This window comes from Salminus brasiliensis, chromosome 5 (genome assembly GCF_030463535.1).
Source record: "Salminus brasiliensis chromosome 5, fSalBra1.hap2, whole genome shotgun sequence".
Lineage (NCBI taxonomy): Eukaryota > Metazoa > Chordata > Actinopteri > Characiformes > Bryconidae > Salminus > Salminus brasiliensis.
In genome coordinates, this window is record NC_132882.1 from 42,511,824 (window position 1) to 42,536,160 (window position 24,337).

Here is a 24,337-nt window from a genome sequence, read left to right on the forward strand (position 1 = left end):
TCCTTGGACTCGTCTTGGACTCGACAGTAGTATTAGTCCTTGGACTTGTCTTGGACTCGACAGTAGTATTAGTCCTTGGACTCGTCTTGGACTCGACAGTAGTATTAGTCCTTGGACTTGTCTTAGACTCGACAGTAGTATTTGTACTTGGACTTGTCTTAGACTCGACAGTAGTATTAGTCCTTGGACTCATCTTGGACTCGACAGTAGTATTAGTCCTTGGACCTGTCTTAGACTCGACAGTAGTATTCGTACTTGGACTCGTCTTGGACTCGACAGTAGTATTAGTCCTTGGACTTGTCTTAGACTCGACAGTAGTATTCGTGCTTGGACTTGTCTTGGACTCGACAGTAGTATTAGTACTTGGACTTGTCTTAGACTCGACAGTAGTATTAGTCCTTGGACTTGTCTTAGACTCGACAGTAGTATTCGTGCTTGGACTTGTCTTGGACTCGACAGTAGTATTAGTACTTGGACTTGTCTTAGACTCGACAGTAGTATTAGTCCTTGGACCAGACTTAGACTCAACAGTAGTATTAGTCCTTGGACTTGTCTTAGACTCGACAGTAGTATTAGTCCTTGGACTCGTCTTGGACTCGACAGTAGTATTAGTCCTTGGACTCGTCTTGGACTCGACAGTAGTATTAGTCCTTGGACCTGTCTTAGACTCGACAGTAGTATTCGTACTTGGACTCGTCTTGGACTCGACAGTAGTATTAGTCCTTGGACCTGTCTTAGACTCGACAGTAGTATTCGTACTTGGACTTGTCTTGGACTTGTCGTAGGTTCTGGGTGAATCTGTAGAGATAGAGCTCAGTTTTAAATGCCTCCCCCAAGCAGTTTTTAAAGGCAAGTTAAGGCTTGGCCTAGACCTTGGACTTGTTTTGGGTCTTGATCTTGACCTTGAGTGTTAGTCTCTCTCTCTCTCTGTCTCTCTGTCTCTCTCTCTCTCTCTCTCTCTCTCTGTATCCCCCCCTCTCACACACACACTGCGCTGAATGACTTGAGTTGACAGCGGAAGTTCAGCGCACTGCAGAGTGCTCGGAGTCGTTCGCTGAATTATTTAGATTGTGGGACCCCCCCAAGTGCTCGTCTCCCATGCTGCTCAACTCCTCCTCCTCCTCCCCGTCCTCCTCCTCCAACCCCTCCCTCTCTCCTCTGGCTGTGTTTGCTGTGGCTGTTGGCCTTTCCTGTCTCCTCCAGCTGCCACTGACACACTGACTCACTTCCAGTTCGGACAGACTGACAGACTGACAGACTGACGCTTCACGCAGGGAACTCTTCCTGTCATAGGGAGCATTTCCGTCTGCAGTACAGTCTATAAACACTGCACTGCACTGGAAGACCCGTCAAACGGACACTGGGTTTACAGCGTGGTCCGAGGGCCCAGCTCCACCGTACCAGCTAACAGACACCTGTGCCATCCAGCATCGCTTAAGTGCACCACCTACCTACAGCCAGTTGTGCTCTCTCAGACTCCGGCTGCTGATGTCAAAAACGGGATGGTTTGGGATTTGAACTCGCGACCCCCTGGGTCATAGTGGTAGCGCATTGGACTGTGGAGCCACTCTGAGCCCAAAAAGGGCAGAATTTTCTTGGGGGGCTTTCTTAGGACTCTCTATCTTCCAGGTGCAAAGAATTTAATATTCAATCATTATTTGGACAAAAGTATTTGGACACCTGTTTATTTATTTTTATTTATTGGGGGGGGGGGGTCTTTCTCAGGGGGCTTTCTTGGGACTCTCTGTCTTCCAGGTGCAAAGAATTTAATATTCAATCATTATTTGGACAAAAGTATTTGGACACCTGTTTATTTATTTTTATTTATTGGGGGGGGGGGGTCTTTCTCAGGGGGGTTTCTTAGGACTCTCTATCTTCCAGGTGCAAAGAATTTGATATTCAATCATTATTTGGACAAAAGTATTTGGACACCTGTCTTGCCTTTGTTGGAGCAACTGTATCGACTGTCCAAGGCAGATGGCTTTTTACTGGATTTTGCTAAAGAATTGCTGTGAGGATTTGATTGCATTCAGCGAGAGAGCGGTACTGAGGTAAGAATGCTGGATGATGATGATATATGTGTGTGTGTGTGTGTGTGTGTGTGTGTGTGTGTGTGTGTGTATATACAACAGCAGCAGCAGTTGTTGAGCCACCCTCCCTCCATCACTGTATCGCTACCTCACATGTGCTAATCACCATAGCAACCTGGTAATCCCTTATCTAGCAAAAAGAGAAGAAGAAAAAGGACGTTAGCACATGCGCAGTCACGCGGTGATGCGTTACAGCCTATGCCGCCGTATTCAGCACGCAACCTCACACACACACACACACACCCACTTGCCTTTGTCTCTTTGTCTCAGCGCTAGCTCTCAATAAGGCTTTCATCTGCTCCATGCTGAACATCTGGGAACATGTGTGTGTCTGAGTGTGTGTGTGTGTGTGTGTGTGTGTGTGTGTGTGTGTGTGTGTGTGTGTGTGTGGAAATGCAGGCCTGCCTCAGTTTAATTGATTTCACACCCAGGTCAACAGCTTTGCAGCCATTTGGGGATACATAGCAAACAGTGGAGCCTTAGCATTCGGATTCACAGGCCTTTGTCATGTGTGTGTGTGTGTGTGTGTTATTAAGACATGTTAACAGCAGCGGCGAACCGTGACTAGAAATGACCCAGAAATGTAAAAGAGAGAGAGATGCTAATTTCCACTAGCGTGACTATGGGGTTTGTAATAGAATCTTAGCGCTAAGCTAACACTGGCACATCTGGCACATCAGCATTTCTGGCTTTATTTAAAGCACTTAGGAGACATACGAGCATACGAGGTTATCCGGTTACAATGGCAACTGTCCTAGGCGGTAGTGCTGCTATGGTGTTGCTAAGTGGCAGCAACGATATCCCAGGTGGATGTTGTGGCGTTGCTAAGTGGTTTCTTTGAAACCACATGGGGTACCAAAGCAACCGCTTGCCAATACCTGAGCAGCCACCTGAGCTCAGGTACCCTAGGTGGTTGCTAGATGGGTGCTATAGTTTTGCAAGACGATTGCTATGGTGTTGCTGAGTGGTGGCCAGGGTGTTGCTAGACGGTTGCCATGGTATCCCAGGAGCTTGAAATGGTGCCTCAGGTATTGCCAAGTGGTTGTTGTGGTACCCCATGTGGTTGGTTGGGTGTTAGCAGTGTATTTGTACTTTGGGATGGGAAGGGTGGCACCCCATGCATTGCTATGTGGAAACCATACATTCACACAGTCATTAATGTGTTGCTTAGTGGTTGCTATGGTGTTGCTTAGTGGTTGCTAGATGGTGCCTCAGGTAGTTGGTCAGGTATTGCCAAGTGGCTATAGTATCCCATGTGGTTGGTTGGCTCTGGCACCCCATTTATTTGTATGGGAAAAAATCGGTATGTGGAAGTCGTACATCCACACTGTCATTACGGTGTTGCTTAGTGGTTGCTATGGTGCCTCAGGTGGTTGCTCAAGTATTTCCAAGTGGTTGCTATGGTACCCAATGTGGTTGGTTGGCTCAGCCACCCCATTTATTCCTAAGGGAAAAAATCTGTATGTGGAAGTCGTACATCCACACTGTCATTACGGTGTTGCTTAGTGGTTGCTATGGTGCTGCTAGGTTGCTGCTTGATTTGATCCCAGGTGGTTAATATGGTGCCTCAGGTGGTTGCTCAGGTATTGCCAAGTGGATGCTATGGTACCCAATGTGGTTTGTTGGCTCTGGTACCCCATTTATTCCAATGGGAAAAAATCCAAGCCTGTAAAATCCAAGAACATCCACACAGCTCCCAGGTGGTTACTACGGTGCCTCAGGTGGTTGCTCAGGTATTGCCAAGCATTGCTATGTGGTTGGCTGGCTTTGGCACCCCAGTTATTCCTATAGGGAAAAAAATCTGTACATGGAAGTCGTCCACACTGTCATTATCTTTACAAAACTGCCACGATGAGCCAGCAGTGGAAAACCGCTTTAAGAGGAAAACAATATAAAGATAATAATAATAATAATCTCAGTCCAAACACGACTACAATCACAATGGCTTTATTTTCAGGCTCGGCATGATCTTACATTGTACAGTGGCAAAAAAAAAAACCCCACTATCCTTTCTATTTAAAAACAACAGCGACAAAATCACTGCTCACAAATATAAACATAATATTGTGTAAAAATGCAGTTCTGATATGAAACCAGTGCTGCTCAAAGCAAAGAGCGCTCACGTGGATTAGGGATTAGGGTACTGGCCGGAGCCACAGGTACTCTACCACTTAACCAAGCATGAGCGCATGTCCAATAAAATCCAGTTAACACCACCCCCGCATCTCCCAACTCAGACTAATCAATGGAAAGCTTCACCAGGACGATCAAGGAGATAGGCCAGTCCACAGAAAGGCTTCATTTGCCCTCGAACGGGTCTCTTTAATGACGTTAACTTTTACATTTACTGGCGTATCACCACCTCTACACCTCCCATATGTAACAGTGAGGCCTACAACTACCTTTTGGGGAGCTTGGATCCAAACATCCAAACATCTCTATTAAGATGGTGCTTTTTTAAGGTGGCCTTGGTAAATAATCCAGAGTGTTGCTTTTGGAGTTGGAGTTAATTTGGTACACTGTATTCCTGCTTTGTCCACTGGCATTGTTCTGGCGTTGATCTCTACACCTCCCAGTTTTAACCCTGAGGAATGCCACTCAAGTGCCACTACCTTTAGGGAAGCTTGGAAGTTCTCGAGACTACAAGAATCCAAACGCTACTTCCAGCGGAGGTCTTTTATAAAGGAACCCGACATGAACAATAAACCCAATAAAAAAAGTGAGCAAACAGGAATTTGACTCTTCCGAAGGCAAACAAAACATCCAGGCTAATCCAAGGGAAGCGATTCTTAGGCCACGGTCACATTCCAGGATATGTGCTCAGTAACAGATAGGGGACGTGAACCGTCAAGGCAGCAAGGCTGGATCCCATGAAAAAAGGGCTAGAAAAAGGAACCCAGTCACAGCAATTTAACCTGAGGGCAAGAAACCGCCGTCATCATCATCATCATCATCATCTTTTTCTTCTTCATCATCAATCTGCAGACCCAGAGTGCCAGAAAATTTGAATGCAGTTTCAGGGCATGCCAAGGTTTTAGGTTTGCGACCCACTAGCTGGTAGGTCTACTGAGCTAGCTAGCTAACTAGCACAACAACAAGAGTTAGGCCCATCAAATGTGAAGAACTACAAATGACAATTAGCTTATGCTAGCTAGCTAATGTCAGTTTTAAGTATTGAACTGTATCACAGCATGTGTATCTAGACTAGCATGTCTGTAGCTTGTCTAGGGCTAACATATTTCTTTCAAATATTGTGCTTTTATAAAGCTGTATATAGCATAAAGTTTATATGCTTTATTATTTGCTGTATTAAAAAAATCTTAGGGCACCATTGTATTCTAATCGGATCAAATCTAATGAAGTTTGGTGTGGTAAACCACGTCCTACTTTTTTGGTTTAGTTAAAAAAATGTTTTTAAGAATTTTGTTCAATTGGCCTGTTTAATATGAAAGGCATGCGTTTAACTAGCCAACTACCGAAAACAGAGGTCAAAAGGTCAAACTACAACAACTAATAAAAAAAAACTGGAGACAAAAACTACGACTAATTAGATTCGTAACTTTCCTAACTTCCACATTCCCACCAGACAAGACTCCGAATGCTAATGCTAACGCTACATTCAGCTACCACCATGTCAACATCATATCACATTATACACACTGCTTCCCAGCCCTAGTCCCGGAGAACCCCGTCTAGCACATTTTAGTAATTCCCTCCTTTAACACATTCACATCCATTCATGAAGGTGTTCCAGTTCTGTAGCTCCACGTTTGGGAACCTGGAGAAACATCTAAATCTAAAAATTTAGCACCAAGCAAGCAACGTCATGTCCTGAAACTGCAGGTCTAAAACCGCTAGCCTTTTGTCTGCAGACGGACGCATCTCGTAATGTCCTGTTTGTCGCAGTGCGGCCCAGCGGCCACCAGGGGGAGCCGATGAGCAACTCCCCTCCAGGCAGGCCATTAGATCAGAGGCACTGTTAGGATGGGACTGGTTGCGAGCCAGCTCATCTTGGCACATTCACAGGCTATCAGAAGGCACTAAATTAGAGGCGATGCAGACTACTGCGCTACGCCTGAACGTTAGCACTCGGGAGGCACCCTTTTTTTTCGGCTAACAGCTTTGGTTTAATAAAACAGGGCCTGGAAATGATAAAGGACGGAGGGAGGGGGTGGGATTGAGGCCTACAAACACACTCTGCAGGCCGAGAGAAAGGAAGAAGGTGTGGTTTACTGGCTGTGTGGTCATTATTGTGCCCATCTGGGCACCTGGATTTTTTGGGACCTGTCTGGCCGTTTGTATTACTGCACCTTTAAGAAGGGTATATGCAAAGGAGCTCGGCTCTGATTGGCTGCATTGTTCTGCGCTTCATTTAAAACATCTGTAGCGATCCTTATGACTTCAGTGGGCTCAATAGCTTAGCTTAGCTTAGCTCAGCTAGAGGTGTGTGTATGGACTTTTAGTGGAAGGTAGGTGCTGGAAGGTGTCTGGTGGTTCTCAGGGCGAGTGTGTGTGTGTGTGTGTGTGTGTGTGTGTGGTGTAGGCCTTGTGCTTGGCTCCGCTGAAGATGCAGTGGGTGTGAGTGTGTGTGTGGAATCAGTGTGCTCGGGGCACAGGGTGCTGTAGGGTCATGTGCTCGGCTCCAGTGAAGGGTAGGCGCTGGGTGCAGTAGTGGTGCACCACCTCCGGGATGCTGGGGAACACACAGCTGCTCTGGTCCAGCGTGTAACCGCACTCTTTGGTCTGCGCTACGATGATGTGCACGCAGCCCTGGCTCGTCCTGGACAGAGAGAGAGAGAGCGAGAGAGGGAGAGAGAGAGAGAGAGAGAGAGAGAGAGAGAGAGAGAGAGAGATCCTATATCATCTACATCAGCTTTTTCAAACGTGCTTAGTCACACCTCACTTTAAAGGGGCCATATATCTCATTTTTGCCACAACATTAAAACCACCCGACTAATACCGTGCAGGCAGCCAAACACAGCTCTGCCTCATCGAGGTAGTGGACTCCAGAGGACCTCTGGAGGTGTCCTGGCACCCCATGTTTTAGACAAAAGTTTGTGGACACAGCTGTGTTAGCCAAACGTATTAGACACACTTCTGGACCAAACCAGCTTTTGGGAAAAGGTTTTAGCACCCCGCATTTTAGGCAAAAGTTTGTGGACACTGCTCTATTAGGCAACTGTATTGGAAGAGCTTTTGGGCAAAGGTTTTGGCACCCCACATTTTAGGCAAAAGTTGCTGGACACAGCTCTACTAGGCAAGTGTATTGGAAGAGCTTTTGGACCAACCAGCTTTTGGGGTAATGTTTTGGCACCCCACCTTTAGGCAAAGGTTTGTGGACACAGCAGTGTTAGCCAAACGCATTAGACACACAGCTTTTGGGCAAAGGTTTTAGCACCCCACTTTTTAGACAAAAGTTTGTGGACAAAGCTCTATTAGACAAGTGTATTGGATGAGCTTTTGAGCAAAGGTTTTGGCATCCCACATTTTAGGCAAAAGTTTGTGGACACTGCTCTATTAGGCAAACGTATTGGATGAGCTTTTGAGCCCCACATTGTAGGCAAAGGTTTGTGGACACAGCTGTGGTAGCCAAATGTTATGGTATATTATTCACTCAATGGTATTGAATACTCAATTGGTACTCAACTCAATGGTACTCCATGGTTGTGACATCACCAGCATGATGAATTCAAAAGGGCTTGTTTTTGCAGCTCAGTTTACATATACAGACTGCAAGGGGTGGGGAGTGAAGTTTTTTTTTCCCCATGCCATTGGCCCTTTAATATCCAGTACACACACGCCTGCATAATAGACACTGATGCCTTACTTGAGGGCGATGGAGTATTTGCTGGTAGCTGATTCGCTGTCACGCACCAGGAAGCTGGCCTCCCTGCAGTTCTGCAGCTGAGCCTCAGCCTCCTGACGGCTCACACTGCCATGATACCAGCTAGAGAGAGACAGCGAGAGAGAGAGAGAGAGAAATTACATAATAGAACTAAACCTTAAGATCTTCTGCAATCTCTATTAACCCTTTCAATGCTATTGTACACTTATTATACATATGGCACTAATACTGATACCTAACAAACGTAACTGACGCCAAAAAATAAACAAATATAATATAATATGATATATAAATATAATATGTTGTGTCATAAACGACCACTTTGAACAATAAAACACAGAAATAGAAATTTAGCTCATATCTAATATAGTAAACCGATAAAAACAGGGTTCTAGGGTAAGCTTTTTGGCACCGCTGCTGGGTAGTATGATGATATTTGATCGTATTGTGATCAATTTTATCGTGATACATTATTTTTAGCATATTGCTCAGCCCTAGGGTCAGACGATTATCTACTGGCAACAGGTCAGGTTAGCTCACTATAGTGTAACACTGCATACAGTGTAACTGCAGTGATCAGGGCAGTGACTGGTTGGTCAGCTTCTCTCAGCTGAGGAGCTAACTTAGCGATTAGCAGGCTAGCTAATTTGCCTACAATAAACAGTAAACTCACAGAAAGATCTCCTGACAGAGACCTGCCTTGATTGTGTTCGGTCATAATCACCACTGACTTTGATCTTAGACCTCCCACTGACTGTGATTGGTTCTAATTACCGCTGACTTTGATCTTAGACCTCCTACTGACTGTGATTGGTCCTAATCACCATCTTGTTTGCTTTAAGACCTGCTACTGACTGTGATTGGTCATAATCACCACTGACTTGGTTCTTAGACCTCCCAATGACTGTGCTTGGTCCTAATCATCACCGACTTTGATCTTAGACCTCCCACTGACTGTGATTGGTCCTAATCATCACTATGTTCTTAGACCTCAGACTGACTGTGATTGGTCCTAATTACCGCTGACTTTGATCTTAGACCTTCCACTGACTGTGATTGGACCTAATTATCACTATGTTCTGAGACCTCCCACTGACTGTGATTGGTCCTAACCATCACTATGTTCTTAGACCTCCCACTGACTGTGATTGGTCCTAATTACCGCTGACTTTGATCTTAGACCTTCCACTGACTGTGATTGGACCTAATTATCACTATGTTCTTAGACCTCCCACTGACTGTGATTGGTCCTAATCATCACTATGTTCTTAGACCTCCCACTGACTGTGATTGGTCCTAATTACCGCTGACTTTGATCTTAGACCTCCCACTGACTGTGATTGGTCCTAATTACCGCTGACTTTGATCTTAGACCTCCCAATGACTGTGCTTGGTCCTAATCATCACTATGTTCTTAGACCTCCCACTGACTGTGATTGGTCCTAATCATCACTATGTTCTTAGACCTCAGACTGACTGTGATTGGTCCTAATCATCACTATGTTCTTAGACCTCAGACTGACTGTGATTGGTCCTAATTACCGCTGACTTTGATCTTAGACCTTCCACTGACTGTGATTGGACCTAATTATCACTATGTTCTGAGACCTCCCACTGACTGTGATTGGTCCTAACCATCACTATGTTCTTAGACCTCCCACTGACTGTGATTGGTCCTAATTACCGCTGACTTTGATCTTAGACCTCCCACTGACTGTGATTGGTCCTAACCATCACTATGTTCTTAGACCTCCCACTGACTGTGATTGGTCCTAATCATCACTGACTTTGATCTTAGACCTCCCACTGACTGTGATTGGTCCTAATTATCACTGACTTTGTTCTTAGACCTCCTACTGACTGTGATTGGTCCTAATTATCACTATGTTCTTAGACCTCCCACTGACTGTGATTGGTCATAATCACCACTGACTTTGATCTTAGACCTCCCAATGACTGTGCTTGGTCCTAATCATCACTATGCTCTTAGACCTCCCACTGAATGTGATTGGTCCTAATCATCACTGACTTTGATCTTAGACCTCCCACTGACTGCGATTGGTCCTAATTATCACTGACTTTGTTCTTAGACCTCCTACTGACTGTGATTGGTCCTAATTATCACTATGTTCTTAGACCTCCGAGTGACTGTGATTGGTCCTAATTACCGCTGACTTTGATCTTAGACCTTCCACTGACTGTGATTGGACCTAACCATCACTATGTTCTTAGACCTCCCACTGACTGTGATTGGTCCTAATTACCGCTGACTTTGATCTTAGACCTCCCACTGACTGTGATTGGACCTAATTATCACTATGTTCTTAGACCTCCCACTGACTGTGATTGGTCCTAATCATCACTATGTTCTTAGACCTCCCACTGACAGTGATTGGTCCTAATCATCACTATGTTCTTAGACCTCCCACTGACTGCGTTTGGTGCCCTGAGCCCAACACACCTAATCCAGCTAATCAGCTAATTAGCAAGCTTAAAGCGTACTGTCGGCTTAAGCTTGCTGTAATATAATGTTCATTACTTCATAGTGGAGAAGTTCTCACCTCTGTTTCTCCAGGGGCAGAGTAGGGTCCACTTTAGGGCTCTCCGTGTCGGGACTGATGTTCGGAGAGGTGGGCGAGGTGGGGGATGGGGGTGATGGGCGTAGAGATTTGGGGGTCCAGCTCTTTACAGAGCGCAGGGTCTGCTGTTTTGCTGTCGGGGCACCGGCTTCCTCTTTACAAACACGTTCTGCTCCATCAAACTGAGCTGTGGGATAAGGGAGAGTTGGAAGTTCTCATTCTGTGGGACTTTTTTAATGATTATCATTAATATTATTATTATCTACCCAATTTTCCAACCAACGTGCTTAGAGGAAAGCGCAGGGTACCTAGCATCAACTAGCAAAGTGATGTGGGGCGAGAAGGAGTGAGCCATCTACCCACCTGGAGAGAGTAAGGACAGTTGTGCTCTCTCCGGCTCTGGCTGCTGATGGCAGGCAGAATTAGCCCTGATTTGAACCAGCTATACACAAATGCTGAGGCCTTTTTTGGCACCATGTGCCAAATAACAGTGTCCCATACAGTACTAGGAACCACAAAGCAAGTCCATTAGACGTTACTAAAAAGACTTGGACTAAGCCACCACTAATACTCAAGTTCCCATTGTTGCTTTTAATGGTGGACAGGGGTTAGCATGGGCACTCTGACCACTCTGTGGCTACAAGGGGCACTGCACTGTTCGGCCTAGATAGGATAACTTTCACTTCCCTCTATGCAACGCCAGGCCTGTTGGTGGTTAGTGGGTGGTCCCTCCTTGGACCACTGTGGGCAGGTGCTCACCACTGTTGCCCAGACCAAGAGGTAGCAATGAACTGTCAACAGAATAGTGCCCTTAGTGGTCATGTCCTACCCAGCCAATTGCCTTTTCCCACCTTATGCTCACACTGGCATGAAAACATTAGAGAATATGTAAATTAGTGAGTGTATCACAATCAGCCATAACATTAGCATCACTGACAGATCTAGAGAAAAACAATGATCTTCTGGTGATCAATGATGAACCAGCGACAGGGACATGAGCACCTAAGCCTCACTGATGTAATCCATGGAGGCCCCACCTCACAACTTTCAGAACTTAAAGGATCTTTAAGTGCCAGATACCACAGGACACCTTCAGAGGTCTTGTGGAGTCCATGCCTTGAATGCTTCCGGCGGTGCCATGGTGAGCATTTCCGACCCCTTAGCACATCTCATGTTTAGGCACTATAGCAGCTATATCAGCCTTGTAGCTCCAGTCCAACACATGAGGCCTTGGCTGGGGGTCTAACTGGCCGAAGAATGGCTTTAACCACTATGGTACTTACCCGACAAGGCACGGACAATCTGCTCCTTCTTCCACTCCCAGGGCAGTTCGTACTCGGCAGGTGGCCGGGGGTCCGACTCCGGCCGGGTCAGGGGGATTCCCTCCAGGACCTCCTCGTATGGAACATCGTAGATCTGTGGGGGTCCTGTTCCCTCTCCTTCCCCTCCATTCAACACCACGCACACCTTCAGCAGGTCCTTCGACCCTCTGCGACGAATCTCTGCGTAAAGACAGATCAGGATCCCATCAGATTCACTCTGGCTATCCAGGCATCCAGGACCCATAGAATCATATACATATACCTCAGACGCAGCCAAGACATGTTTGATACGTGACGTGTGCTACTTTCCGTGTTTAGTTCACAACGGAGAATGCTAGGCTAACGTGCTAACAAACACTGTCACCAATCCTGTCTCTGCAGTTATTAGCTCAAAACTGTCTCTCGTCTCATCTCTCAAGACACCTCCAGGTCCTGAATGGATCCATACAGACAAATCGGCCTGGTTTAGGACACGTTATGACTTACTGTAGTCTAAAGACCCAAAAATTTGCTTGGACCACGGGACATAATCCGGCATCATCAGCAGCAGCTATCCACGTTGTGTGACTATTTTTAAATATTTTTTATTTTACAGAACAAATAAGTAAATAAAATACATAAATACAGTGTATTTACAGAGATGGGATTGGTGACAGTCTAAATCCATTGTTTGTTAGCAATATTAGCCTAGCATCTCCCAAATAGGATGGTATGTATCCATATTTTTCATTTTGACCACATAACTTATATCCAGCCTTCAGGGAATCAAAGCTGGGCCCTCTCTACGTCCACAGCCTGCGTTACTCCACGGTCACTCCGTGTCTGGCCTATTGTGTGAGAAAACAATGGCTATACCAAGGGGAAGGTTGGCCCAGGCCTGCGATTGGCTGGCTTAGCTCTGCACTTCCTGAGTTCTGGGAAGTGGTTGTTGGTGGGGGGGTTGGGTGCAGTACGGTGGGGGACGAGGGCTTTCTCACACAGCCAGGCTGCGCTTCTGCCGGGGTTGGGGGTTGGGGATTAACTTCCTGTCCAGAGAATGGGGCAAAGGAAACACAGACAGGAAACAGGAAGCAGAAAGAGGAAACTGCGCCCATTGTCCCAGCACAACACTATCACCGTGGCAACCAGCAGGGAGAGAGAGGGTGCTGTGATTTTTGAAAAAGATTTTTGAAAGTCACCCCACTGATCTCCGAGGGCTGTCGCAGAGGAGAAGGAGACCTGAGGGTACCTGTGATGATGAGTTGGGCATCATAAGGCTCCATGTATCCGTCGTTCTCTCCTTCTCTTTCGGCTTCTCGCTGCTCCCTCGTTTTCTCTGCGTCGTAAGGGTCAGCGTAGTCCTCCAGGATAATCAGCTGTGGGGAGAGAGCGAGCAAGAGAGTCTAGTGACCCCTAGTAAGTCTAATAAGGCCCAAAAACCAAAACATTTCTACTGTTGCCTATTCAAATCTGATCCGATTTTTTTTCAGATATTTATTTTCTAATTTTACCCCATTTTTTACCCAATTTGGAAGGCCCCTTACCCAACCCCCATCACTAGGAGGATATAGACCCTAGCACATGTCTTCTCTGTAAAAATAAAAAAAACACCGTAATGCTGCTTTAAGCCTGTTTCTCTTTAGAGAAGAACCCTTAAAGAACACCCCCTTTTTTAAAGAGTGTAGTAATACAAAACAATGGCAGTAACCCCCAGTAACATTAGGGGCTTAGTTAAAGTGAGGAATCCTGCAGCATTTTGCAACCTGACCCTGTAGCTCTGAGTTCCATCGAACCTACCATACAATAGACCTAACTGTCATATGGATTCCTAGAAGACTCCGACTTCTAAGAGCTTTCCCTTTGTTCTTAAAGACCGATTTAACCAAGGAACTAAGAATTTTAGCACTCAGATGTTTCACTCCACATAGAGTCCATAAAGAACCACCGTCTACAGTAAAGAACCCATGAGGAACCTGGTTTTATGGAGGGTAGTAACTCTCCAATACTTTAATCAACCTGACCCTGTAGCTCTGGTCAGTAAAGAAAAAAAGTATAAATAAATAAATAAGAACACTGTTTATGGGGTTAAACCATCACCATGATGCTGCCACCACCATGTTTCACTGCTGGGAAGGTGTTTGTTGAACAACGGCCAGTTGCTGACATAGCAATGTGAATTTGGGCCTAAAAGCTCTCGTCTCAGAAAGAGGCTTGGCCTCCATAGAACCTACCAGACCAGGGCTGTTCAATCCTGGTCCAGGAGATCTGCCACCCTGCAGAGTTTAGATCCACCCCCCGAATCTAACACTTATCCTTATCCAGGTAACGAAGGCCTTCAGGAGCAAGTGAACATTAGAATCAGCTGTGTTGGATCTGAACTCTTCAGGGTGGTAGATCTTCAGGACCAGGTTGGAGCAGCCCTGTACCAGACAAATGAGAGCCCTAGAAGTCCTAGAAGACGCCGACAAGAGGTTTCCCCTTGTTCTTGAGGAACGATTTAACCAAGGAAAAAAGCAATTAAGCATTCAGATCTTATAGATCTCCATGTAGAGTCCATAGAGAACCGCTATCTATAGTAAAGAACCCATGAAGAACCTGTGTTGTACAGGACATTAGGATGCTATGCTATGATTTGGAGGCCTTCCTCTTATACTTACCAAAAGGACAGGAAACCCATTCACCTCCCACACACTTACAATAGAAGGCAGTGGGCATGTCCTGAAGCTGAACCCCAAATCTTCCCCAATGGCTTCAATAATAAATCAGAATCAGAATCGCTTCATTAATTTAATTCATAATTTAATTTATATTTTATATTATAATTGATCATTTATAAACTGCCTTCTATTGTAAGTGTGTGGGGAGTGAACGGGCCTACTGAAGCTTCTCCACGCAAGAATCACCACTAAACCACTGGAGGATATTGTTTCCCATCTCCTGTCCAATTCATCGCCCTCCCCCAAAACCAAGCCCCCCTTCAACGAACACCCCCGGCCCTTTTTTTTGTTGTTGTTGTTGTGACTTCATGAGAGTCTGATTTCTGTGGTGTTATGTTCAAAGCGTAGCCGGAGGGCCAGTCCACCTATGGGAGAGGCCGCAGTGTCCGTATCGAGTGACATAATTCTTCAAACGTCGCCTTCACTGGGGACGGGAAGAAAAGACACCCACACTGCATTGTGTGCACGTCCTATTCTTTCCGTATTTGTGTTAGCGGGTGTGTATGTGTGTGTGTGTGTGTGTGTGTGTGTGTGTGTGAGTGTGTGTGTGTGAGTGCACCTGTGTGTGAGCGTGTTCACAAAACGAGCTTTGAAAGAAAGAGCACTGACTGCAGAAGGCTGCAATGCAATGACTGTGTGACTCAGAGTGTGTGTGTGTGTGTGTGTGTGTGTGTGTGTGTATGTGTCAGAGTCAACAATCAACAATCATCCTGACTTTGTTAAGTGCTTTTTAACTACTGTGTTCCTTTGGCCTCGTTCTCGGGATCATTGTCCCGTTGAAAGGCGATGCTCCTCCCAAGTTTGAAGGAGCTTGTCCTCAAGCGTCTCCCTGGATTTTGTATGAAGAACATGTAGGCAGCATGATGCTACCACCACCATGTTTCACTTCAAACCATGTTGGGATGGGCTCCTAAAACCATAGGCCACAAAACTCTTTTCAGGTCATTCTTTGAGATGTTCTAGTTCCCTTCCCAATCTGACTCTTGATGTCCCTGGCCTCTTTTCCATTGCAGGGCCAAACCGCTCTGAGATAACCTCTCAGAAAGCATGCTGGAGAAGGATGAGCTACGACAGCAGAAGACAACGTCAGGTTCCCACTTCTGTCAGCCGAGAACAGAAAACTGAGGCTGCAGTGGCTCCGATTCTTGAGGAACTTTTGAAGGTTCTTCAATTAGAAGCTGTGAAGGAACCTCTTAAGATGCTTTGAGGAACCTTCAAGAAAAGGTTTTTAGAAGTATGGTTCTTTGAAGGTTCCTCAAAGCATCTTAAGAGGTTCCTCCACAGTTTCAAATGGAAGAACCTCCAGCCTAAAGGTTCCTCAAGAATCTTATGCTTGTAACAACGTGGAGTAACCTTAGAACACTGGACAGCTGACGACTGGAGAAGCCTAGCCTGGTCTGATGGATTTGGAGGACTACAGATGGGAGGGTCAGAATTTGGTGCCCTGGACTCGACCTGGCTTGTGTCAACAAGAGGGAACGGTTTCTCGGCATGCTTTGGTTAATCATTGAGAGCAATCAGTCGTGGCTTGAAGGCTGTTGCTGACCATGTGCATCCATTCATGACCACAGTTGACCACCTGCTAACAGCTACTTCCAGCATGATGATGCACCAAAGCAGAGGTTTCTCAAACCTGACATTATGAGCATGACCCAGAGTTCAGTGCTCTTCAGTGGTGGTTCCTCCCAGTCACCAGATCTAAATGCAGTAGAACTGAGGCTGTCTGAAGAGCAAACGGAGGCCCGACCCAGTATTAGTGTAGTCTTCCTAATAAAGTGCTCGGTGAGTGCGTGGGCAGGACGGCGGAGAGAGGCTAGAGACAGGAAGAGTGGCAAGGAGAGGTTTATGAGCATTGTGTTTGTTCTCCTACTGACTGATCATAATGCAACCACACGGCTGAATAGGGGATGGGAATGGATAATAGAGAGAGAGAGAGAGAGGGAGCAAGGGAGGGAGGGAGCGAGGGTGGAGGAAGAGGGGATACAGCTAAAACAAAGAAAGCTGGAAGAGAGATACTGATCTCGGCTTTCACAACAAACCCGTTTTCTTCTGGTTCCCACAGACAACGGCGCAGTGAAAAGACTGGAGTGTCATGTCAGGCTTTCAGCAGTATGTAGAGCACAAACTCCACACAGTCAAACCTGCAGGCCCATTTCCCTTCGGAAATCAGCTTCGCCTGGGTGTCTCTGCTGTAGTTTTCCCACAGAGGAAGGGCTAAAATCTATGCTAGGCTTTTAAACCCCAAGGGCCCGCATTACTATGGGACCACGCCATGATAATTATGGTCCCAAACCATAGTTCGGGACCTCTCTCTCACAAGGCCAAAGTTTGACAGATTTTCTTTGGTGCATCTTCAGGATATGTGACACCATTGTGGCTTTGGAGCTTTGGCACTGTATTTTTGACCAAGAGGACCCGAAAAAACAAGCAGAAAAGAGGCTAACAGACTGGCTAACAACGCCTATGCTGCTAGATGTTATCTGTTAAAAGTGTCAGTTCCTTGAGGTACTTTTGGAGGTTCTTCAGTTTAAGACCTTAGGAACCTCATAAAGTGTTTTGAGAAACCTTCAATAAAAGTTATTTTTAAGAGTTCCACCACAGTTTCAAATGGAAGAGCCCCTAAAGGTTCCTCAAGGACACCGTATGATGCTTTGAGGAACCTTCAAAGAACCATTTTCTTCCAAAACCCTTTTCTTGAAGGTTCCTCAAAGCATCTTAAAAGGTTCCTTCACAGTTTCAAATGGAAGAGCCTCTAACAGTTCCTCAAGGACACTGTATAAAATGAGCAGGTCCTAGAGGTTACCCTCTAGGTTACTCCATGCTGTTAAAAGCATAAAATTCTTGAGGAACTTTTAGGTTGGACATTCTTCAATTTGAAACTGTGGAGGAACCTCTTAAGATGCTTTGAGGAACCTTTAAAGAACCATACTTCTAAAAACCTTTTCTTGAATGTTCCTCAAAGCATCTTAAGAGATTTCTCCACAGTTTCAAATTGAAGAACCTTCAAGTTCCTCAAGGATCCTATACTTTCTTAAAAGTGCCTGTCAGAACCTTTGGGATTCCTCAGTCCAAAATCTGGTTCCTCAAAGAACTCTTTTTGAAATTGAATTAAAGTTCCTACGGGTTCTTTAGACTACAAAAACAATCTGAAGTGCTATAATGCAGTAAAATGAATACAGTTCAGGTACTTTAGCACAGTAGTCCAGCATTACCTCAACATTCGGCTTCAAATGTTGGTCAAATTTGAACATCTGTTAGATAATCAGTCTAAAAATGTAGACAACCATATCAGCTGGTAAAGTACCTTTGAACTAACACTTAACTAACACATAATATGAACACAGAATACATTTAATAATAAACTATTGAAATATCAGCCAAAAATATAGGTTTCTAGAAAATGTAGCCCCCTAAGATAGACTCTATTCTTCTTTGGATGATTTTGGGCTAAAATAAAATAAAATAAAATAATAAAATAAATAAAATAAAAACTCTCTGAACATGAAAGCCAAACCAGAGTTAAATTAATTAGTCAAAAGTTAAATTAAGTTAAAATTTTAATCAAATTAGAAATGTAAATTAAAAAAATGGGTAAGTTAAAAAAGGATACTTAGCTAACAATTCTAAGAGTTTTACAAATTTTACACAAATATTCTCAAGAAGAAGTAAAAGTGTCATTTATATATAATAATAATATAATAGCTAATAACATAGTTATTATATACTAATAACATAGTAGTTACTAAATAATTAATTAGAGTTACTGGTTATGATTCTTGTGATAAAAACCTGATTATGGTTGAGACATACCATAACATAGCATATCATATCTACCTATCTACTGTAACCGATACATTAACATTTACAAAATGTAAAAATGAAACCTAAACACTTATCAATATCTGAAGTGTTAGAAATGCAGCAAAATGAACAAAATGCAGGTATTTTAGTGCAGTAGCTTCAAATACTGGTCAAATCTGAACATGTCAGATAATCTTTTTTTAAGGAAGCAATCACTGATACCAATAATGATCTGTACCAGTCTGATTCACTGTGCATCCCGGAGTCCAACCACCGTTAATGTGTTTACAGATACTCGTGCTGTGTGCTTCGTGGATCGCTGTTGACTCACCGTCTCAGTTTTAACAGGTGACTTTCCCTTCTCGTTGTCCGTCCCTGAACCCTCTGCTGGAACACTGCCATACTTTGGACACTTGGACTCTTGTTTGTCCACTTTGATCATGCGGCTCATGTAGGCATCAGCGATGGTGGTGGTCCTGAGAGACGGTGCGGGAGGTGTACTGATGTTAATGGTATGATGATGCTCCAGAATACTTAACTTTCTCTCCAGGACAACTTTACACTTTTAATCCCAGGACAACTTTACACTTTTAATCCTAGGAAAACTTTACACTTTTACCCCAAAATAAGTTTACACTTTTACCTACAGGACTGTTTTACAACTGTACCCCCAGGACAACTTTACAATTTTACCCCAAGATAAGTTTACACTTTTAACTACAGGACTGTTTTACAACTGTACCCCCAGGACAACTTTACAATTTTACCCCAAGATAAGTTTACACTTTTAACTACAGGACTGTTTTACAACTGTACCCCCAGAACAACTTTACACTTTTAATCCCAGGATAACTTTACAATTTTACCCCAAGATAAGTTTACACTTTTACCTACAGGACTGTTTTACAACTGTACCCCCAGGACAACTTTACAATTTTACCCCAAGATAAGTTTACACTTTTAACTACAGGACTGTTTTACAACTGTACCCCCAGGACAACTTTACAATTTTACCCCAAGATAAGTTTACACTTTTAACTACAGGACTGTTTTACAACTGTATCCCCAGGACAACTTTACAATTTTACCCCAAGATAAGTTTACACTTTTAACTACAGGACTGTTTTACAACTGTACCCCCAGAACAACTTTACACTTTTAATCCCAGGATAACTTTACAATTTTACCCCAAGATAAGTTTACACTTTTACCTACAGGACTGTTTTACAACTGTACCCCCAGGACAACTTTACAATTTTACCCCAAGATAAGTTTACACTTTTAACTACAGGACTGTTTTACAACTGTATCCCCAGGACAACTTTACAATTTTACCCCAAGATAAGTTTACACTTTTAACTACAGGACTGTTTTACAACTGTACCCCCAGGACAACTTTACAATTTTACCCCAAGATAAGTTTACATGTTTACCGGCAGGACTGTTTTACAACTGTACCCCCAGGACAACTTTACAATTTACCCCAAGATAAGTTTACACTTTTACCGGCAGGACTGTTTTACAACTGTACCCCCAGGACAACTTTACACTTTTAATCCTAGGAAAACTTTACACTTTTACCTGTAGGGCTGTTTTACAACTGTACCCAAGGACAACTTTACACTTTTAATCCCAGGATAATTTTACAAATTTAATCCTAGGAAAACTTTACACTTTTACCTGCATGACTGTTTTACAACTGTACCCCAGGGCAGCTTTACCTTACCATTTGAATCCCAGAACAACTTTACAACTTTACCCCTCAGTACAACTTCACAAGTTTAATCCCAGTACACCTTTACAAATTTACCCACAGGACAAATTCACTCTCAGGACACCTTAACAAATTTACCTCCAGGACAACTTTATAAGTTTACATTGTCATCGTAACAAAAGACCAAAACCTGTATTTTTCATTGTATATTTGTTTTCACAATATTTAAAACAGGTTCTACAGAACAAATATCCAGAATTATTAGGGCTAAAATTGAATTTATGTACATTACAAAGTTCATAACATATTTACCTTTGATTTTGTTACAATAACAACTATGTAATATTAATTATTTATTATTATTAAAAATAATTATTATTATTCATCATCTTATTATTATGATTATATTACCAAATAGAAGGTTATTGTTGGAGATATTTATTATCATTTAAAATAATATTATTACATATTAACATGGGTATTATTTGGAGGTGCTTGAATATTATTATTATAATTATTGATATTAATAATATTATGTGCTTTTTTTTTTACAAACTGTTTCCAACTTTGTTTGTAACTTTGTTTGTATTTTCCCAACACTTTTATTTTACTTTACCTTTATTTTAAGTTATTAACACTGTTATTAGTGTTTACTGGTGGATTCTCTTTGTAGTATGTGTATTAATATTATTATATAATTATTTCTATTAGTACTATTATCTTTTTATCTGCATTGATTTTTTATTGATTTTAATTAGTTAATTAATTATTATTTTTCTTTTTTCTTTTTTTTTTTTTTTTACTGTGGTACACATTTGATCCCTGGTGGCTCATTCCTACCTGAGCGTGCGGTGGTCTTCAAAGCCCTCCATTTTTGGGTTCTTCTTGTTCTTCCCGGGTATCAGGATCTCCCAGATCTTCCCGTCCTTCACCGATCCGGATCCAGAGCTCCAGTGGTTCCTGCCCAGCTCGATGGCCGAGTTCTTTCGGGTTCTGCCGGACAGGAGCGACCCAACACCACCACCACCCCCTCCTCCACCTCCTCCACCTCCACCTCCACCACCTCCTCCTCCTCCACCTCCGTTTTCTGAATTCTTCCTCGGGCTCCCTTTGGCTCCTGCGCTCGCGCTCAGCCCGGGTTTGGGTCGCGTCTGGGGTCCGGACTCGGACGCAGAGCGGATTCGGTCAGAGCCCGTTTTCAGGCTGGTGGGGAAATCTTTAAACCACTTCGCCATGACTGTTACACACACACACACACACACACACACACACACACACACACACACACTCCCTCTCACACACACTTTCAGCAACTTGCAGCGCGCGCCTGACCTGCTCGCCTCTTTCGCGGGTTTTAAACTGGTTCCCAAACAAACTTTTTTTTTTTTTTTTTTAAATCGACGTGTTTTAGGGGGAAAATCCAGATTATTAAAAATCCCTTTTCACAAAATTAAATCTAAATTTTTATCCCATTCGTTTTATCCCAAGAAACTTTTTTTTTTTTTTTTTCAAAATTTCCCAACTCTACATTTGGAGTTCGGTCAGTTCCCGCCCGGACCTATTCCCGCAGAATGAACAGGAGCCTCTGGAGGGCATAAACGCGGAAAAACTGGAAGTTTTTCTTCGCTCTCGCCGAAGAGCCCATTCCCGGTGTGTCCACTCTGAGCGACAGTCCACACGGAGTGCGAGGACGGACGCGCGCGGAACCGCGCATGCGCTTTGGGCTGCTTTTAGAGGTAGGAGGGAGGGACTGCGTGCTTCGTGCGAGCGTGCGTGCGTGCGCGCGCACGAGAGACGTGGTTTGGGTGCTGGGGGGACGTATCATGTGTGACGGGATGGGGGCGGGGCGGCAGAAGCTCAGATGCTTTAAGGGGTCCTAGGAAGTTCAGTTCATGGACGTGACAGTTGGTCCTCCTTCAGAACCCCCCCCCCCCAACCCCCCAAACTGTCCCATATCAGTCTGGCCTTGTTATAGTCACACACACACACACACACACACACACACACACACACACCCCCAAAAAAAAACAGTAATCGGCAACATCACTGACGGCGATGAGGGACCATACGTGCAGGAGGTGAAGCTCCCGACAGAGTGATGCACTGACAACAACAATCCCTCAAATCCCTATGGCAGTTGCTATGGTATCCCAGCAACTTATGTTGGGCTGCTAGGTAGCTAAAGTATCTCGGGTGGTTGGTATGGTGTCGCCAGGGGGTTGATATGGAGTTGCCTAGGAGTACTGATGCACTGACAACAACGATCCCTCAACGTCAGCACCACCAATCTGCTGCATCTAGTTGCTATGGAGGGGGTTGCCAGGGGGTTGCTATGGAGGGGGTTGCCAGGGGGTTGCTATGGAGTTGCCTCAGAGTTGCCAGGGTGTAACTGGGCAACACATTGCTGGTCTACAACTGGGAGTGATGCACTGACAACAACCTCACCCTCAATGTCCAATGCAACACCAACCTGCTGCATCACGGTCTAAAGGTGGTTGCTGTGGCAGTTGTTATGGTATCCCGGCAACCTAGGTTGGGCTGCTCGGTAGCTAGAGTATCTCAGGTGGTTGGTATGGTGTCGCCAGAAGCTTGCTATGGAGTTGTCTAGGAGTTGCTAGGGTGCAACTAGGCAACACATCACTGGTCTACAACAGAGTGATGCACTGACATTAACAATCCTGCAACGTCAGCAACACAAACCTTCTGCATCCAGTTGCTATGGAGGGGGTTGCCAGGGGGTTGCTATGGAGTTGCTAGGGAGTAACTAGGCAACACATCGCTGGTCTACAACAGAGTGATGCACTGACATTAACAATCCCGCAACGTCAGCAGCACAAACCTTCTGCATCCAGTTGCTATGGAGGGGGTTGCCAGGGGGTTGCTATGAAGTTGCTAGGGAGTAACTGGGCAACACATCGCTGGTCTACAACACAGTGATGCACTGACAACCATCCCTCAACATCAGCAACACCAACCAGCTGCATCACTGTCTGAAGGTGGTTGCTATGGCAGTTGCTATAGTATCCCGGCGACCTTGGTTGGGCTGCTCAGTAGCTAGAGTATGTCAGGTCTGTGAACCAAGGTTGGAGTTGGTTAGCTGGAGTTGGTTCGAGTGGTTGCTATGGTCTCCCAGGTGGTTGCTATGTCAGTTGCTATGGTCTTTCAGGTGGTAGCTACTGTAGCTCAGGTGGCTGCTTGGTGATTGGTGTGGTGTTGCTAGAGGGGTTGCTATGGAGTTGATTAGTAGTTGCTAACTGTGATAGTTCATGGGGGCTGTTTAGCTGTTGCTGTTGTTGGTGTTGCTGAAGTGTTTCTTGGTGGTATTTCAGACGGTTGCTAGGGATGTTGCTGTGGTATTTCAAGTGGTTGCTGTGGTGTCATCTGGTGGATGTTGAGGTCGGTGTTACTAGTATGTTTACAAACACTAGAAATGACTCCAGAAAATTCAGGGTTACAATCTCTAAATCCAGAAGCAAAAGCAACAGCGCCACCTGAAGGCCAAAGCACCCTGCTGTCACCATCCACTGTAGATTTGGAGCCGTGATGGCATTCCTGAGAGAGATTATAAAGGGGCCCCTCTAAACCTGACCACGGCGAGGCCCTTGACCCCTGACAAATGTACCGCGTGCTTATAACTGTACAAGCACAGTGATTGTAAATGCTTCCATCTGCTGGTTGGTGACAGTACTGCAACACTCACAAACGCGTTCTTTCTTTCTCTGGTTATCTATTATTATTATTATTATTATTATTATTATTATTATTATTATTTTTATGTCCATATCCAGATTGTTGGGTCTGACTGTGAGATCTATCTGATCTTTGATCAGATGTACGGTTTCCGTGTAGCAATGGATTTTCTGCAGATTTTCCCCCATAGGAATGGATGGGCTGCAAAAGAACAACCACCTGGGATATCCTAGCAACAGCTTAGCAACCAATAAGCCACACAATAAGCCTTTGCGACACCATCTAGCAAAACCGTAGCAATCACAAAACACCAAAGCAACTGAATAGCAACCACACTGCAACACTACCTAGCATCCATCCTTCTAAACAAGCACCCATAGCAACCAACCTAGCAACAGCACATCTACCACCTGGAATACCATTGCAACCACATAACAACACTGTTGTTACCACTTGAAATACCATAGCAACCACCTTAAAACAATATGGAGCACCCATCTAGCAATCACTACCTAGCAAAAACAGCAACCACCTGGGATGACATAGCAATCACTTAGCAACATCATAGCAACCACTTAAAAACATATTAACACTCCTAGC

At 44.5% G+C, this 24,337-nt stretch overlaps 1 protein-coding gene across 1 annotated transcript; it reads right to left on the reverse strand.

The window, feature by feature from the left end:
- Positions 1-4,021: 4,021 nt before the first annotated feature.
- On the reverse strand, positions 4,022-21,732 carry she (Src homology 2 domain containing E). Its single transcript, XM_072680466.1, has 7 exons — positions 20,888-21,732; positions 18,665-18,809; positions 13,065-13,191; positions 11,798-12,016; positions 10,497-10,701; positions 7,918-8,037; positions 4,022-6,870 (listed from the first exon to the last, which is right to left on the reverse strand). The coding sequence occupies exons 1-7, from the start codon at positions 21,280-21,282 to the stop codon at positions 6,687-6,689; spliced, it is 1,395 nt and encodes a 464-aa protein (XP_072536567.1). The 5' UTR covers positions 21,283-21,732; the 3' UTR covers positions 4,022-6,686.
- Between the last annotated feature and the right edge of the window lie 2,605 nt (positions 21,733-24,337).